This window comes from Gossypium hirsutum, chromosome D05 (assembly GCF_007990345.1).
Source record: "Gossypium hirsutum isolate 1008001.06 chromosome D05, Gossypium_hirsutum_v2.1, whole genome shotgun sequence".
Classification (NCBI taxonomy): Eukaryota; Viridiplantae; Streptophyta; class Magnoliopsida; order Malvales; family Malvaceae; genus Gossypium; species Gossypium hirsutum.
Genome location: NC_053441.1, coordinates 19,949,325 through 19,967,640, shown reverse-complemented (window position 1 = coordinate 19,967,640; position 18,316 = coordinate 19,949,325). Strand labels below are relative to the sequence as shown.

General features: G+C 32.2%; 2 protein-coding genes and 1 non-coding gene across 4 annotated transcripts; 1 reads left to right on the top strand and 2 right to left on the bottom strand.

Moving 5' to 3' along the window:
• Nucleotides 1–55: 55 nt before the first annotated feature.
• Nucleotides 56–4,037, bottom strand: LOC107905144 (protein CLT2, chloroplastic). Of its 2 annotated transcripts, XM_016831719.2 has the most exons (10): nucleotides 3,353–4,037; nucleotides 3,131–3,276; nucleotides 2,946–2,983; nucleotides 2,668–2,783; nucleotides 2,115–2,214; nucleotides 2,000–2,035; nucleotides 1,861–1,911; nucleotides 1,221–1,344; nucleotides 532–657; nucleotides 56–368 (listed from the first exon to the last, which is right to left on the bottom strand). In XM_016831719.2, exons 1-10 carry the CDS (start codon nucleotides 3,871–3,873, stop codon nucleotides 217–219), a joined length of 1,410 nt encoding a protein of 469 aa, XP_016687208.1. In that variant the 5' UTR covers nucleotides 3,874–4,037; the 3' UTR covers nucleotides 56–216. The 2 variants fall into 2 exon arrangements, with proteins under 2 accessions (XP_016687208.1, XP_040950167.1); XM_041094233.1 differs by lacking the exon at nucleotides 1,861–1,911.
• A 1,546-nt stretch (nucleotides 4,038–5,583) lies between these two features.
• On the top strand, nucleotides 5,584–11,936 carry LOC107905143 (kinesin-like protein KIN-14R). The gene is made up of 19 exons (XM_016831718.2): nucleotides 5,584–5,915; nucleotides 6,135–6,436; nucleotides 6,529–6,700; nucleotides 6,790–6,866; nucleotides 6,955–7,138; nucleotides 7,268–7,377; nucleotides 7,460–7,559; nucleotides 7,635–7,721; nucleotides 7,812–7,988; nucleotides 8,394–8,667; nucleotides 8,767–8,928; nucleotides 9,169–9,384; nucleotides 9,453–9,490; nucleotides 9,756–9,919; nucleotides 10,042–10,293; nucleotides 10,391–10,462; nucleotides 10,616–10,690; nucleotides 11,211–11,270; nucleotides 11,373–11,936. The coding sequence occupies exons 1-19, from the start codon at nucleotides 5,708–5,710 to the stop codon at nucleotides 11,829–11,831; spliced, it is 3,189 nt and encodes a 1,062-aa protein (XP_016687207.1). The 5' UTR covers nucleotides 5,584–5,707; the 3' UTR covers nucleotides 11,832–11,936.
• A 1,465-nt stretch (nucleotides 11,937–13,401) lies between these two features.
• Nucleotides 13,402–13,524, bottom strand: LOC121218059 (small nucleolar RNA snoR100). The gene has a single exon (XR_005914325.1). It is a non-coding gene; the product is annotated as a small nucleolar RNA snoR100 (small nucleolar RNA).
• Between the last annotated feature and the right edge of the window lie 4,792 nt (nucleotides 13,525–18,316).

Sequence of the window (18,316 nt, the reverse complement as noted above, 5' to 3'; positions counted from 1 at the left end):
TTCTAATTCCTTATTGGAGTTTCTTTTGTAGTAGCAAAATACTTAAATCCAAAGGAGCAGGCAATCAATGCTATTCGATTCACAATTTATGTAAAAGACTGTCCCCGTGGTGGTAAAAGAATGCTGCCTTAAGCACATACTAAATCGTCGTATTTACAGTTGAATCAGTTTGTTTTAATAATCTCTGATGATCAACTGAATTTTGTAATGTCAATCTCATTTTGAGCCAGCCTTCGAAGGTTGTGCAATGTTATAGAGAATAAGACCGGACATGAGAATTAAGCTACCAAACAGGAAAAAGGGACTTAAGCTTGCACCATTAGGGAGATACGGCAATGGAAGAGAGAGAATGTAAATCGAAAGGGGCACTGAAATGAGAACCAAAGAGGAAACGAGAAAAGAAAATTCATTAGTACAGTGTAGAAATGCATTAGCTTGGCATTAAATAGATTCAGCTATGTTACATGTTATGACATGCATTAATAACCATGTCCATGCATGCAAATCGCGAGAGTAAGTGAGAGAGTTGACCTGACAATGTTACAGTGAGCGATGCAACAATGGCGGAGGATACTTTCAACAGATTGAGCACTGATATGTTGAAAGCCATATTGGTAACTATGTAAAGTAGTGGAAGTAATGGAGCTCCTTCACAACCTGTAGTGAAAAATGCAACTTGAGGAAAACCAAAACTTACTGCGAATCCAATTTATTTGACTGACTAATAGAAGCGTCCGTAGCATGATTGACTAAATGCTTAAACAGGAAACTGAATTTTCATATTGTCATTACAGCAAAAAGCCAATGGCTAAAATTTTCTTCATTATTTTAATGTGCATAGTTCAGAGGAAAATTAGAGTCCACCAATAAGAGGTACTTAAATTTTGCGGGCAGAAGAAAGGTTAATGCCCGCATTAACTTAAGCGACTTGCCTTACCCATTGTAAGTCCAGCAACATGGGGCAATTAACGTAAAAACAGATAGGGTGCTAATTGGTAAAGTACTTTATTTTGATTCAATTAGTCTGAAATATCTAAAAGTAAAAGGTAAGAGTCCTGACAGTAACTTGTGATGCCAAGGTCAAACTTCAGCACAAAATTAGAGTTAAAATGCTGACCTTACTGACCAATAAAAAAAAACCCTACAGGCCTAAGGTTTAAGAAAAAAAAGGGAAACTATTGATATATCCATTTGTATGAACTCCAAATGTAAGAACTTGCCTGATGTTTCACCTCCTAGATTTAGAAAGCATGCAGCACCACTTTTTAGATAAGAAGGAAGTTCCAAGAATGGTATCCCTTTCAAATTTGACAGCAAAGGCAGCAAAAGAAGCACAAAGAGAGCCTACATATCCAAAGAAACATTAAAATTCAACAAGGGGACACATGCAGCTTAACATGTAAGATCTTTTTGATTGGAATGAAGCTTTGCGAGGTGTTAGTAATGAATATCTATTACTGCAAAACATGATTAATAGAGTAGCTGAATCTGGTCATTGCTCAGGATTTTTTGAACCATCCAATATAAACACTAAATGACCAAATCTTGGTGTGGCAATACCTAAAACAATTTGATTCCCTTTCTTTAGCATAAAGAAAGGAAGAGCATGGATAGGAGTTGGTTCTTTCATGTTAAGTTTCTGTAAACATGGAAAGTTTTTACAGAAACATTAAAATCATCCTGTCAAACTAAGATAAGTTAGAAAGAGCTCCATTTTGATGCCATCAGAATGAGTTCCATCAAAAGGATTGAAAAGAAAGTACCTTTGAGCAAGATTTATTATTATTGAAAGATCAATGAGCATGCATAAATAGGATTAATGGAATACAAGTGAAAGCTTTTACAGCACATCAGACACACCTGAAATCCAGATCCAAAAGAATTGACAACAAATATATCAAGTGACTTCCCCTGCACGAGTGTGTTTGATAGTTTGAGCATCAACGAGGAAATAAACTAAACACGCTAATATGGAAAGCCAGTGAGAGAAAAGGTTTACATTGAGGCGCTTTGCAGCATCAATAAAAACAAATTCCTGTTTCAAGAAAGAAAAAAATTGTTATGTTTGATTATACAATTCCATAGAACTCATGACAGATTGGAATTGCTTTAACCTTAATAATAGATGCACCAGCTTGAAAAGCTGCTGATGCTATCATTACTCCTGGCCACATAAGCTTAATTCCAGATAGCACCTGGCTAGTTTCTGAACCGCTACAATTACAAAAACAGCAAACTATCATCAGATCTTTACCCCAATTCAAGTAGCAAAGAGAAATGCATGTATGGTGACACTCAAATCTGGTTAGTCCTGCCAAAGCAGCAGTGCCAAAGGGAAAAATACGTGAACCTGTTTACTCATGCTTGGCAGCTAAGAGGAACAGAGATTTATTCCTTTCCATCCAAGACCATCTAAGCATTTTAAGCTAAAATGCTATAGCACAACAGATGAATGATGTAGACTGGAATATTTCTATTATTTTCTTTCAGTATCTTAGACAATTAGGTATTTTTATTTTTATTTTTTTGCATTTTTTAGGCCTTTTTTTTCCCATGAGGCAGGTAAACTCTTCTGCTTGCTTTGCACTTCCACACACTACACGAGATTGAATGTATTCACCTACGGGTAGGATTATTGGCTATAGAGAACAGATAGCATTAGCATACCTTGTAACAGCCACTATTACTCCTACTGCTACAAGCAAGCAGCCAGCAATTTGATTAAATGAATACCTCCTCCCCAATAGAACGGCTGAAAATAGGAGCTGCCACACTAAAAAAGTCTGCAAGATGATAAGAGGCTATTTCAATTCCTGATACAACATACGATCAAACATCCATAAATTGACCATGAGCATCTAATCCAAATCCAATAATCATCTGTGTGTTACTATACATTTTCAAAGAAGTATCAAAGGCATATTCTATCACTTTAAAGAGAAAACCTGATTCAATATCGGAATGGCTGGTCCCGGAAGCATCGCTGTAGAAATTACAAAATATTACAGAAGCCAAAAGTAAACCCATCAAATCCAAACACAAAAAAAATTGCATTTATTGTATCTTTTCACAATTAACAAATTCAATTTTGCATATCAAGAATTCCAAAAAACTATTGAAAAGTTTCCACCTGCAGAAGCCATTCCACTAGCAACTCCAAGAGCTTCTAGCATACCAATGGCAGCGAATCGAGATTTAGGCAAACTTAACATTTCATTAGCCACGATCCCCGCCCGGTAACGTAAAAACAGTATCGAAAAATAAATCGCCACGTACCTACGTTTTTCAGATACAATTATTTTTCTTTTTTCTTCCAACAAAATTGAAATTAAATTGTAGAAATAAATTTTACCCGAAGGTGGTGAATTGAGCTAAAAAGAATGGGTACTCCTTCATGGGAACAAGTGCGAGCTTATAAAGAACGCGATTAGCAACGGCGAATGTTATGGTCACGGCGGAGCTAATTGCGATTAGCTTAGCGTCGGTCGCCTGGTTTGGCGTTTTGCTTGAAGCGCGAACTCTGAGGTTTGGGCGGAAGACGGCGGAGCTGTTGGGTGGAGCTCTGGTGAAGCTACGGCTAATATGGCGAGGAAATGAAGAAGGGTTTTGAGGGAGTGACATTAAGATGGGAGATTGGAGCTTAGCTGAATTGGAGTTGAAAAGGAAGGAAGCTGCAAAATGGGAGGGAAGCGAACGAAACGACGACGTGAGGGGGAAGGACATTGTAAGGAAGAAAGGTTGACTGGAGAAAGAAGAGAACGCAGGAGGCAGACTAATGTCTCGTTTGGCTACGGGCGGAAACAATGGTCCGTGTTTTTGACTTGAACGGAAATTTTTGTTAGACCAAAGTTCAATCGTTTCTTTTTCTACCATGAATCCATGATATAGAAGTTCCTCCCTAATTCGTGAACTAATCTTTGCATAGTAGTGATCTCTCTGCCAATCCTAATTTGAGATAGGGTAATTGGTACTCTTCTTTTGGCATTCGGTGATATTTACCGTCTACTCCTTTCCTAGCAAATGTTGAACAACAATAATCATTTTCATGAGAGCTTATTCGTGTATAAATTAAAGAATGAGAATTTATTGAAGGGTTAATTTCATTAAATATATTTAGGTTTAAATTCATTTTTAAGTTTTAAATTGTTTTATTAAAATTTTAAAAATATCATTTTTACATCAATTAAAATTTGTATCATCATAATTATTAATATGAGTATTAAATATTAGTTCGAATAAGTAAAACATTCTTTTTTGTCATGAATGTAGAACATATTTAAAAAATGCGACTTTGTAATTATATGTACCAATCGCATTAACAGTTTAAATATGATATATTAAAAAAATAAAGTGTTAACAAAATTTAGAAGAACTATTATTTTTCAAACTTATTAAATCGAAACAGTGGATATAGTAAATATACATATTTTTTAAGGTAGGAAAACATCCAATTAATAGACATATTTTACATCATATTTGTGTGACAACTACGATCCCAGTGCAAACCCCATGCAAAATTGAATATGAGACATTGGATGAGTGATCGATTGTGTGGTCCATCAATGTTGCCATGTCATAGATAAGCATTGCAAATCTGCTATCGTTCCAACTAAGAGTGAATGTTCAATCGAATTGAATGAAAAAAATTTGAATTGACGAATTCTATTTTATCATCCTAACTTGATTTAAAATTTTCTCGAATCAAGTCGAGTGAAATAGAATCCGATTAAAATCGAATCAAATATATTTGTCCGAGTTAAATTTTAAAAAATAACTTTAGGTCCTTGTTGAGTAGGTACTTCCTGTTACACGTGGCTTATCGACAGACCATCTAATATTATTTTGCAAATCAACTTTCAATGGTTAAGATGCAACTGGTTCGCACTTGTAAAGTTTGCATCGTAAATGACATTTAATATGTAAGATAATGACTATGATAATAGAAAGTGGACATGTCTTAGCTTAAAATCTCGCCCAATATTTGAAAGAGTTTGAACAAAATTGTTATGCTTAAAAAATGGATTTAGGCAAAGGAAATAAAAACTCCTTTAAAATATAGATTAAGTTTAGACTCCAACATTCTAAAGCCAATTTTAGCTCAACCTGTTTTTCTTTAAAATTTTGTAATATATTATTTAATTAATAGAATATTAATATTTTAATAAATTAATTAAAATACTTTAAATGTTTGTTAACTACTTTAAAAAATTAGAAACTAATATAAAATATCAAACATGATTTGAGGATATATGGTGCAATCAATTCAAATTTCAAATTTTATTAGTGTGAAAAAAATATTCAAAATGATAAATTATAAAAATGTTATTTTAACAAAAAAAAAGGGCAGTAAATAGGACAAAGTAAATTTGGACCACATAGATCAGACAACAGTACAACACATATGGAAACCCGGCCCACAAAAATGACCCACGGCAGGGGAGCCTAAAGGACTCAATTAAAAGGGTAACGGACTAACGGTCCATCAAATACAAATTCAAAGTTCAAACGCCATTTTAGCAAATTTAAATTTCGAATCGATTAAGGCCATGTGATATTATAATATCTCTGTCCACAAAACATCAGTAGTTTTTATAGTTAGCTTAGCTACATAGTCAAAAAGGTAAAAGAAACATTAAGCAAGATTTTGAAAAACACAGCTCCACCTGCGAATTCCCTCCTTTTTTTTTTCCTTGTAGGTCTTTCTCCGATGGCAGAATCTCAAATCCCTAAATCTCATCTCCAACTCTCCAAGATCCAAAGCCCAAATTCCAGGCCTTGCAGTTTGCTTAACTGTGAACAAGATACTATGAATTCTGAGTTCGAGAATGAGAATCAAGAAGATGAAGTGGATTCGACACTCTGCTTTTCTGGTTCAAGATTGATTAAATCTGGTTTTGAAACCTCTGAATTTTCAGGTTTTTTTTCTTATTCTGTTTCTTTATATCTAATTTACTTTCATTTCCTGTTTTCTTCAATTCTTGTTCGCTATTTTGTTGCGGAGTCTAACGTTGTTGATGTTTTTGAGTCTGTTTGGTTGCTATGAACAATAATCTCGAATTATTTTGGAAATAACTTAAATAAAGTTGATGGCTTTTAAAAGTGGAAGCGACTGTGACTGTTCTGTTTTGGTCTAGACACTGCTGTTATGTTTGTAAATGCTGGAGGAGGGGCTTTAAAGAAAGAAGGAACGAGCGGAGTTGATGTTTGTGGAGATAAATTTTTCGAAGGAGGGGATGTTTTGCGAACCATTGAAAGCATCAATGGTGGTGGCGATATGCCACCCATTTATCAATCAGCACGCTTTGGAAACGTCACTTACCGATTCAATGATTTCCCCCCGGGGGACTATTTGGTTGATCTTCATTTTGCTGAAATTGTGAACACCAATGGACCTAAAGGAATGAGAGTTTTTGATGTCTTCATTCAAGAAGACAAGGCAAGTTAAAATTATACGACTTATAGTGTATATATTTAGTTTGGTTCATTGTTGTTAAGGAATTTCGCTTGTTCTTTTGGTGAAAACGGCAGGTATTGTCTGAACTTGATGTATACTCTATTGTTGGAGCAAACAAGCCATTACAAGTGGTTGATATTAGAGCTTCCGTGGGGGCGAGCAGGGAGATTGTTGTAAGGTTTGAAAGTGTCTGTGGAAGCCCAATAGTTAATGGGGTTTGCATAAAACGGGCTACAGAATTAGCTGGTATCTTTTTCTCTTTCATGTTAGGTTTCTGTTGTGAATTTTCCCTGAGAGACTTGCTGATTTGCTTATATGATTATATTCTAAACTAGATAAAGTGTCTCGACTGAATTGCGATTATCTTGTATGCAACAATTGTGATGCTGAAATAGAAATTTCATCACCTCTGGTGAGATACAAACTCTGGATTGAGACCGTCTGAGGTACAAAAATTCTTGCTTTAGGTTATGTTGATTTATTGTTCACGTGGTTTGCAGAAGAAACATATGAAAATGAAATCTACAGTAAAGTATGAAAAGAAGATAGAAGAGCTGAAGAACCTGTGCCAGCTCAAGACAGATGAATGCTATGAAGCTTGGATGTCATTAACAACTTCAAATGAACAACTAGAGAATGTCAGAATGGAACTCGACAACAAGTTCTTCCAGAATTTGAATTTAGGTAAGGAGGGTTTGGCTGAATGTCTCAGATGGAAGAACGATTAAAAAACGAAAGAGCCTATGAAATGTAAGAATTGTTCTGTTTGCTAGAAAACTTGAGATTTTTTGATCATGCCTAATGCTTATGCAGATAGGGCCCTGGAACAACAAGCTGCAAAGTTGAAAGACATTTCTACTAAATATCAGTGTGATAAGAGATTATGGGTTGATTCCATCATTGAGTTGGAAAGAAAAATAAAGGTAAACTATATTTTTTCTTATTTTTCTTGACAGACCTAGTGAAACATCAAAGAGATTGTTTAAAAATCACTCTCTTTGTCAGATCATAAAGCAAGAGCATTCTCTGCTATCTAATAAGGCGCATGACTGTGCTGATTCAATTCCAGAATTAAACAAGATGATATTTGCTGTTCAAGCACTGGGTATGTATGTATCACCAAGCCACTTTTTTTTTTTGGTAAGAATCTCTACATCTTCATAATCTATCTAAACTGCAGTGGCACAGTGTGAAGACCTAAAACTAAGGCTCAATGAGGAGCAGGCAATGAGGAAAAAGCTACATAACCAGATACAGGAAGCAAAAGGCATGTTTTGATGTTCAAAATTTTAACATCGAATTTTCAATGTTTGCAGTGTGGATTGAACCTAATCCCAGCTTTGTTATTTTATCGCAGGAAAGATCAGAGTGTTCTGTAGGTGCCGTCCATTAAGTGATGACGAGGCTTCAGCTGGGCATACAACGATTGTAGATTTTAGTGCAGCTAAGGATGGAGATATAGGGATACTTACAGGAAGCTCCATGAAGAAAATTTTCAAATTTGATCGAGTTTATACACCTAAGGATGATCAAGGTATTGTGCTGCATTTGCTTTCTCAATAACAACACTAAAGAATTAGCTTCTCTTCAAGCATACCTGATCTGAGTTTATGCTATATTTAATAGTTTAATGAACAGCACATATCATAAATAAATTTAGTTTAGCTTAATTTTTTGTTACTATTTTGGAAAATTTATCCCGATAGGTCAGCTTATTTTTCCTCCTTCAGCTGTCTTTCCTGCTTAAATGTGATTACTGCATTTTATCGCCTGGTCAGAAATTTGCATAATGCATACTTCAGAGGAATTGATTTCTGACTGTGGAGGTTTGCAGCAAAAAAGAAAAAAAGTCGGTCCCTATAGTTTGACTGAGTTATGGTACAGTTGTGGATAAGGATATGAGAACATACTCTAACTCAAAACTTTTATGCTTTTACAGTTTCGGTGTTTGCAGATGCTTCCCCAGTGGTAACTTCGGTTTTAGATGGTTACAATGTCTGTATATTTGCATATGGGCAGACAGGAACTGGGAAGACTTTTACCATGGAAGGTACAGGACAAAATCGAGGAGTCAACTATAGGACTTTAGAGCAGTTGTTTAAATTAATCGAAGAGCGGAAAGAAATTTCTACCTTTAGTATATCTGTCAGTGTACTTGAAGTCTACAATGAGCAAATCAGAGACTTGCTTGCAACTGAACCAGCATCAAAAAGGTAAAATCAAAATCTTATTCTTATTGACGATTTAGTTTGGCTTGGTGTATTTCTGTTGTGAGTGTAAGAATTGCCATTGATTGGTCTGGTTTATTCAAGGTTGGGAATAAGGCAAGCTTCAGAGGGGTTTCATCATGTTCCTGGGATAGTGGAGGCTAAAGTTGAAAATATTAAGGAGGTTTGGAATGTGCTACAGGCTGGAAACAATGCAAGAGCTATAGGGTCAAACAATGTGAATGAGCATAGTAGCCGATCTCACTGGTTAGTATCACCAAAACTTTCCTTTTGTTATGATTAACTCTGGTTTTTGCTCAAGACGGCAAGCAAAATTAGTTGTCTTTGACTTTGCCATATTATGCAAGGGTCTGTAATAACCATTTTCGTTTCTGTTCTAGTTTTACAAATGTTCTTCGTATCTGTATAAAATGATAAAAGGAAAGAATTTATATGCTACAATAGAAGTTATCATTTGAGGCTTGCATATATGTATTGTTTTTGCAGCATGCTATGCATATTAGTTAAAGCAAAGAATTTGATCACTGGTGAGTGCACCAAGAGCAAATTATGGCTTTTGGATTTGGCCGGTAGTGAAAGGCTAGCAAAAACTGAAGTGCAAGGAGATCGGCTTAAGGAAGCCCAAAATATCAACAGATCACTTTCTGCTTTAGGAGATGTGATTTCTGCTTTGGCAAACAAAAGCAGCCACATCCCATATAGGTTTGCTGTTTATCTCATTGTATCCTAGATGTATATTACTGGTTTTGATATCTATTTGGGTTTTGCAGGAATTCCAAGCTCACACATCTACTCCAAGATTCCTTAGGTAAGCAAGCACATGGAAGGAGTTTCCTATTCGAATATCCTATTAGTCAACTCTGAAAACGTTCAAATATAGACTTCAGAAAGAATTCATTACGTACTTGCATATGTATGAACACATTTAGAAGAATGTTCAGAGTTCAAAAGGGAACGCTTTTGTTATAGAATATGGTGCACTTAACCATGATTGATGGATTATTAGTTTTATTATATGGAGGAATTGAAAGTATCATCGACCTTTCTCAAAAGCCTTTATTAATCTGCTGTAGGAGGCGATTCTAAAACCTTGATGTTTGTACAAATCAGCCCTTCGGAGCAGGACTTAGGTGAGACCCTAAGTTCATTAAATTTTGCAAGTCGGGTCCGAGGAGTGGAGTTGGGTCCAACAAAGAAACAGGTTGACACAGCTGAGCTTCAAAAGTTGAAACAGATGGTGAGCTGATTGCTAAATTTACCGAATCTAACACAAAACTAGAACTTGAAGTGAATATCTTTCGGAACCAAAACCTAAACATGTACCTTTTTTTGCCTCGTCTTCCTGTTGAACTATTGAAGCTTGACAAAGCCAAGCAAGAATTGAAATCAAAAGATGACGCTTTAAGAAAGTCAGTGGAGAACTTTCACAACTTAGAGGATAAAGCCAAAGCTAAGGGTCAACTTTGCAAAACCCAAGAAGAAAAGCTTAATGAACTTGAAAACCAGCTTTCATCCAAGGCAGAGTTATGTAAACAATTAGAGAGGCAGTTGTGGCAACTTTCAGAAAGAATGATGGAGAAGGAAGAAATTTGCTCAAATTCCCAGCTAAAGGTTGATTGTCATCTGAAAATTTTAGTTCTCTATCTTTTTACTTTATTTTGCCTTCAAATCAACCAAATGCCAGTTTTGACTTGTATTTTCACCGCAGGTTGTGGAGCTCGAGAACAAACTGAAAGAGCATGTTCAGAATCAGACAGCATCCTTGTCTCTACAGAGAAAGGTTTTGCCTAAAATGAAACTTTGACATTTTAACTTTGTTGAGTAACAATAAGTTCATTAAATTTGATATCCGATATTGAATATATGGAAAACTTAGCATCAATACTAATTTATCAAGAGGTTTTTAAATTCATTTGATTGTATAATTTCACAGGTGAAGAAGCTTGAAGACATTTTGAAAGAGAGAACACGGGAATTTGAGCTTCATTCAGGGACGCTTCAACAGAAGGTAATTGTAACTAACGAAAATGTTTGACTTAAATATCAAAATATTTTGGCTAAATGCTCAAATTGGAGCCAACCTTTTAGGGGTTGCTCACATAAGTACTTAACCATTCAAAATGGTCATCTAAGGGTCTAACCTAGGGCCAAATATATTCGAAAGTGCTCAAATAAGATTTTTTTTAAGCACTGTTGAACTCAACTTTTATGTGTTTTATCCTAAACACATCAATATTCATTTAATTTTTATTACAAATTGAATTGAAGTGTGTGGAAAGTCCTTATTTTAACACTTTTGTAAAGGTGAGGCCCTTATATGATCATTTGAAAGGTGTGGCCCTTATGTGAGCAACATAAAGGTTGAGCCTAATTTAAGCATTTAGCCAAATATTTTCCCCTTTCCCATTGTCCAATTCAACCACTACTGGCAAATGATGTTATTTATGGCAGTCCATTTCTTTCCTTGTATTAACCATTATTGCCTCATCACTGCTCCCCGGCCATCTGATATGATTCTATTGATACAGGTTAAAGAACTCGAAAACAAGTTGAAAATGGAAAGAGAAAGTGGAGGATCACAACAAAAGGTTCTTTTTTCCATCTTAAATGTTGTTGTTTTTTCTGAACTTGGGAAATAAAATTTAGGATCCTAGAGTCAGAAACTAAACCCTTTTACGTGAAATTGTTAGGGTAATGAACTTGAACAAAAGTTGAGGCAACACCAGGAACAGACAATGCGACCGGGATTATCATATTCTGCAGAGAAATCACAAGTCACACCCATTGAAACCATATATGGCATGAATCCTCCAACTAGAAGGAGCTTAAACTCAAATGGGAGAAGGATGAATGAGATGGGGTCAGACTTGTTGAAAGGAACGGAGTCGCTTAGAGAGTTGAGAAGGAAAAGACAGATCGAGAGCAAAGGGATTGAGAACAATGTGTTGCTATCGTCTGCTTTGGTGGAGAAGAAGGTATGGAGTGAAACAAACAAAGCAAGGCAAATTGAGCAGTGGCCATGTAGGATTACAAGGAGTGGGAAATCGGTAAATAGTGTTGAGAAAAGCTTCACCGGCAATAGAATCAACTGGGATCAGGGTAAAGAGCCCAGAGAGAGTAGCAATAAGTTGAAAATGTGGTTAAGATGATGGTCGGAAATGATTTTGACATGATTGTTCTATTTTTCTTCCTTTTTTAGCTTTAAGTGTTTTTAGTACTGAGAATATATAATCCAATATAATCATTTCTCTTGATTGATTGATATATATATATGATAAATATCAAATTTATACATAAATTTTAGTCTATTGTATTATTCGATATTATTTTCACATTTTTCAAGAGAAATTGCAGTACCGATTTCTTTATTGCTTGGGCGCAAAGACAAGGGTTTGTAATGGAAAATATTAGGTTCCCTCTTCATACTCTCATGAGATTAATCGATGATGATATTATTGGAATAACAAGATCAAGAGCCTACATCTCTAAGCGGTTAGCCACTTGTTTTCTCAATAAAAAAAATATTCTTGCATAAAATCAAATTTCTACATTGAATCAAAATTTTAAGTTTTGATATTACCAATAGAAAAACATCAAGTGAAAAGTATATATTTATTGAAGATATAAAAATTTACTTTTAAAATGATTAGTAGATTTAAAAAAATTTGTTGGAGGTTATGTTATATAATAATTTAAATGATTTTATTTAAAGTTTTTATAAATATTAAAATTATTTTTGAAGCATTTTTTAAATTAAAAATATTTTCAAATTAATATAAAAAATGTTTATATAATCTTTAACTTGATAAAAATGTTTAACCGATGGACCAATTGAGATTATCTTCCTCTCTTTCCTTCGTAGATTTGTTCCAAATGATTGTTAGCTCTAACTTTCACAAGTTAATAATTCATAATATAATATAATTTCAAAAAGAGCTTGCTTTTTTCTCAGTTTGGAGGCTAAGACATTCTGCTTTTGTTCTTTAATCTTCGCTTGATCTGTTAAACCTGAAATTGCATCTTATTTTCAAGTAAATCAACACATTTAAAAGTCAACACATTTGATCACTTGGGACTGCCCAGATCTTTTTTTAGGTTCCACTGTTTGATAATTAGGGTCGGATCAATTTGGCATCTGGGATGTCATAAGCTGACTAATTTTTTGATAAAAATTCAACAAATTTTCAACTTCTAAGTGCAAAATAAATCCATTTATCGATTACAGGCACACAAGAGACCCTGGGAAGACTGTAAAGCAGGAATCTAAAAAAATCATTTATAGGTTTATCTGATCTAAGTAGTCTACTTTATATTTTCTTTAATATTTAATATTGGCTCACATTCAGTGGTTGACATCACGAGCTCAAGGCGTGACCATTCATACCCCTTACGAAAAAAAGCAAATAGGTTACATTTGTAGGTTTCACACTTTCGCTATATTAAGGCACGATTCGTCAGTAATTTATTTCCAATATGGGAGAAAAACTAGAAAAAGCAAATTTCTCAGAAGCTAGACATGGCTCCATAAAAAAAAGAGCATTTTGACAAGACACATCGACAATTCAAACCCCTTCTGCTAAATTTAATCGCATAAAAAAACCCAAATTATAAAAAGATTCACTCAAACCAACCATAAAAAATCGTCAACAGCCAGATTTTAAAAAAATAGATAAAAGAAAAGAACGGCTGAAGAGTATAATAACTGAAGAAAAAATAAATAAATGTGGGACTAAACCAGGCCCCCTCATCAAAGCCCCAATAGAAATGAGGTTCAGAGAGAGCAGACATGTCGTCCCATCGTAAGATTCAGTTTCTGTGCACACTACCATGCTACCTTCATTTCTTTTTTCTTCCAGAGCATCGGCTTATTGTACACAGGACAAACGAAAACTTTTTTTTCCCCAAATTTTCAAAAACTATCTAAAGCCTAACACAAACAATCATCAATGAAAAAACGATAAAAAGAGCTACCTCCCTTCTTTTACAACTTAATTAGGCTGTGTGGTAGGAGGAGACCCTTAGCGGATATATATAGGAGCATGAATTGCGAAGTGCTAGTGCTAGGGTTTTTTCTCCTCCACGTCGAAAAGACTAAAATGCTCTCATCTCACTTGCCAAATGACACAATTAACCCCCAAGTTAACTTTCAAACCAAAGATTCCACCTTTGGGGCTTGGGCCTTAATTTTGAATGAAAACTATTTAATTTATAATTAATTAATGATATTTAAAACAATGATATCTGTAATTAAAAAAGGAGCTTATATATAAAAAAGTAGTTTAAGAAAATGTAAAAAAAAAATTAAGCCTCTATATTAATTTCACACTTAATTAGGCCCTATCGTTAATTTAAATAATTAATTAAATTCTTCCGTTAACGGTTTTCGTCATTTATCACATTGACCATTAATATAAATTGATGGACCAAATAGATGATAACACGTGACAACTTCTAGTTTAATATAATAGTTTTTTGTATAAAAAAATTGAAAATAAGAAAAATTATAATAAATAAATATTAAAAATATTAAATTTTATATAAAATTATTAAACTTATAAATATTATAAAAATATAAAAAATCTAATAAACTATATAAAACCTATTTAAAATATTTAAAATAAAAAAACATATTAGAATTCTTGAAAAATATTAAAAATATTAACATCGATATAAACTTATAAAAATTATAAAAACTTGGGTTGGACTGATTGGCCTAAAACCGACAAAAGTACTGGTTCGAAGAAAGCCATTAGACCAAACCAAAATTTCATCATTCAACTATTAGCATATGTCAGAATTTGTAATTCTGACATATGCTTTTCAGAAGCAAACTAGTGGTTGAACCAATTAGGCCATCAATTTGTCAGCTTTATTGATTTGTTTTGTTCAATTAAGTAAAATATTAAAAAATAAAAAAATAAAAACATATTAAAAAAATCGATTCAACCTGGTTACTAGGTCAACTAGTCTAATGTCTTTCTTTGAATCGATACCCTTATCAATTTCAATCCAATCAACTAGTCCGGTCGCAGTTAAGTTTTTATGATTTTTTATAGTTATTATAAGTTTATATCGATTTTAAAAATTTTGATATTTTTTTAATAATTTATATGATTTTTATAGAATTTTAATTTGTTTTTATTTTTAAAATATTTCAAATATGTTTTATTAATTTTATATTTTTTTACAATTATATTTTATTAGATTTATTTATATCTTTTATAATATTTTATAATATTTATAAGTTTATATCAAATTTCATATTTAGTAATTATTATTATTTTTGATAATTTTATCTGATTATTTATAATTTTATATGGTTTTTGATAATTTTTTATGACTTTTTATAATTTTTATAATTAAATTCATGAGAAAAATATTAGATTAAATCAAAACTTGCCACATGTTAGTATTTAATTGATTTATTAATTTATTTTCACAGTCAATGTGATCAATTACAAAAATCATTAAAGAAAGGGCTTAATTAATTATTTTAGTTAACGGAAATAGCTTAATTCGATCCGAATTTAATATAGAAGCTTAATTGATTTTTAAATGAATTTTTTTTTTGGGTATGTAAACGTTTAAGAAAAATCAGATAAGTTGTTATTGATGAAAAGTTAAATAATAAGAGTAGTTTAATTAAAAGTAGAATTTATCTTTCTGTGAACCACTAAGTGGATATATTTTTTCAGAGAAATAGATAAGTTTTAAAGATTTTAAAAACATTTTAAATGTTAATTTTCCCTAGTTTAATTTTTTTCTAATTTCAATTTTTTTAATAATTATATTAATAAAAATTATTTCTTTATTATTTACTTCAAATTCGGATTAAACTGAATTTATTTGAAATAAAAAGTATATTTTCCAAGCCCAATCAAACTATGCCTACCAAATCTGATAGTCTACAACCTTGTGGACAAGTCTACAATATAACACCATTATAGAATCATATGTAATATATTTAAACATTTAAATAACATTAAAGTCTATATTTAATATTAAAATATATATTATAATATATAATTTGTCAACCAAAAAATTTTTAGTGGGCCGAAATTAAATTATATATTTTTTAATAGTAAAAATATAATTTCACTATTTTAATAACTTATATCTTTATAATTTTTAAATGGTTAAATCAAATTTTTATCATTTTAAGGGATCAAAATATAATTTTATAATTATAAATTTAAAATTATAATGATCCTAAAGAGAAAATTTCTATTTTAGGGGGAGCTGGGCCCCCTGCCAGCTTCCCCTAGATTTGGTTTGTCAATGAGTCATTGGCTTGTTGGTTAAGATGGAGGCCTTGAGTCATTGAGACTCTCTTTGCGCAAACGTAAAGTGTTAATCTCTATCTTACATTTATTTTATATTATAGTTGATTAGATTTATATTTGTACTAAATTGTAATTCTCTTATATATATATATGCTATGACTGGTGTTTAATGCACACTCTCTTTTTTACCTTTTAGTGTGAATGTTTTTTTACTCTCCTTTTCTCAATCGTTCATTCCTCATATTTTTGGCTTCCAATTCTGTGATTCCGTCTCGTTCTTTTTATGATCTTCCTCTCTCAAAGAGTTTTTTTTGTTTAATTCTTTGGTTTAAAAATTTATACGGAGTAATTTTTTTAGGCATTCATAGCACAATAGGCATAAATTTCGGACCCGGGCAACCTTGGATGGAGAATAAGGCTACTTCATTGTTTCTCTTAAAAGAAAAAAAAGAACTTTATATATCGTTTTCATTTTTTATGCTTAATGAGGTAAAGATTTTATACAATTGTCAATCTTGCTTTGTGCGGGATAAATCATATAACTGCTAATGCATTAGACGACTTCTAGTGATTGACATTTATAAACGATCAAGATTAATATAAACCGTGCATTTAAGTATGATTTTTGAATTCCACAACATAAATTATTTTGCATTTAAACTTTACCAATTAAACAGAATTAAAATCATATTTGATTCGCTTTTTTTTTTTTTAGCCTTTTTTCCTTCTAGTTTGCCTATTTTTAAAGTCCTTATTTTCTTTTACTTTTTACTTTAGAATCTTGAATGATTATTTAACTATGAGAAAAATCACTATTCCAATTCTCTCAACCAAACATGTCATAATTTTTTTTTCTTTCATTCATTTAAAATTAAATCCTCCTCAACATTATCATTTTCAGGTTGGCTAAATCATATTTCAAAATTTATGTGTTAAAAAGTATGGTAAACTTTTCAATTTTAGATTAGCATTTATTTACGTTTAATAAAGCGATAAATTCTTATAAAATAAATTAACAATCAATTAAGTTTTTAATAAAAATTTAGATTCAATTGAATCTCTAATCAAATATAAACCATCAATTAACCGCTTAAAATTATAATTATATAAACCCCTAATAAGTAATTATCTTTTGTTGACTTAAAAATTTGAATCAGTGTAGGTTGTGATATGTTACACCCCTAACAAGTAATTAAATGATGACGGAACAATTTCATTATAAAAAACAGTTAAAAAGTGAAAAATACACTGAAATCCAAAACGGTTGTTTTTATCGTGCAAGGGTTCTAACATTTCATAATTGTTGTCTTCATCTTTATTCATCCCAAGCAAAGGTGTATTTTCATCTAATATCTTCATATTCATTTTATTTGTTTATTTCTCCAAAGAAAAAAAGGGTTTAAATAAACATTCAAACCCAAATTTCATAAAAGTTTAGATTTGAAAACTTGAATTTAAATTTTAATTATTATGTAAATGGTAAAAATAAATTGAATAAATTAATTGAGGTTTAATATAACATTAAAAAAAAGTATAAAAAAGTAGATTTATAACATTAGAAAAGTATAAAAAAGTAGATTTATCAAATTTAAAAATATTTTAAAGATCTCAAATTCATTACTAAATGAGATTCTAATAAATCCATGAATTTAAGAAATCATCATAAATCATATATTTCTAAATTTTTTACTACCTGATTTACACTATTTTTTAATCCAAATTCAAATTCTAAATACCGACTCCCTAAAGGATTTTACAGTCCTTATCTGACAACCAAAAATTAAAAAATAGCCCTAAAATTATATATTGAACAGGCATCAGCCTCATCAACAATGTATATATACTGGACAAATTAGAGAAAAAAACACCCACAGAAATAAAGGGAAATATCCCTAAACCCTTCAGGACGCAAGATGCAAGATGCAAGAACCAGAATGGGAAAAAAACCATACCTGCTATCTTCTTTTGCATATACGACCACCAGCAATGTAAGCCAGGGTATGGAAATGGCTGTGGATTCAAAGGATTAAGAGCAAAAATAGTTTCGATTCACAGGATTTGGCTGAAGTAGTGGGCTGAAGGGTTAATAATTTAGGATTTCTCTTTTTCAGATCAAGGGTTTGGGATCATGATATCTACTTCCATTAGTTGAATTTAGAAAAAAAATTCATACTAGGATTTGATTCAAGGGTCAATTGATTGCTTCCTTCCTATTAGGGAAGGAGCCTATTGTTTTCAATTAAGGGCTCTTGTTAAATTACTTAAAAGACTTTTCAGTAAATGAATCATCTTTTATTAAAAAAAAATTAATCAAGGCACAGTGGTGTTTCGTTACCAAAACAATTAAACTC

Coding starts and splice junctions, on each gene's coding strand:
- LOC107905144 (XM_016831719.2), bottom strand. CDS start 3,873: ATGGTAGAAAAAGAAACGATTGAACTTTGGTCTAACAAAAATTTCCGT. Junction 2,984..3,130: donor TAGTGGAATGGCTTCTGCAG/GTGGAAACTTTT, acceptor TAATTTCTACAG/CGATGCTTCCGGGACCAGCC. Junction 1,912..1,999: donor ATGCTGCAAAGCGCCTCAAT/GTAAACCTTTTC, acceptor ACACTCGTGCAG/GGGAAGTCACTTGATATATT.
- LOC107905143 (XM_016831718.2), top strand. CDS start 5,708: ATGGCAGAATCTCAAATCCCTAAATCTCATCTCCAACTCTCCAAGATC. Junction 7,722..7,811: donor CCAGATACAGGAAGCAAAAG/GCATGTTTTGAT, acceptor ATTTTATCGCAG/GAAAGATCAGAGTGTTCTGT. Junction 9,920..10,041: donor TTCAAAAGTTGAAACAGATG/GTGAGCTGATTG, acceptor GAACTATTGAAG/CTTGACAAAGCCAAGCAAGA.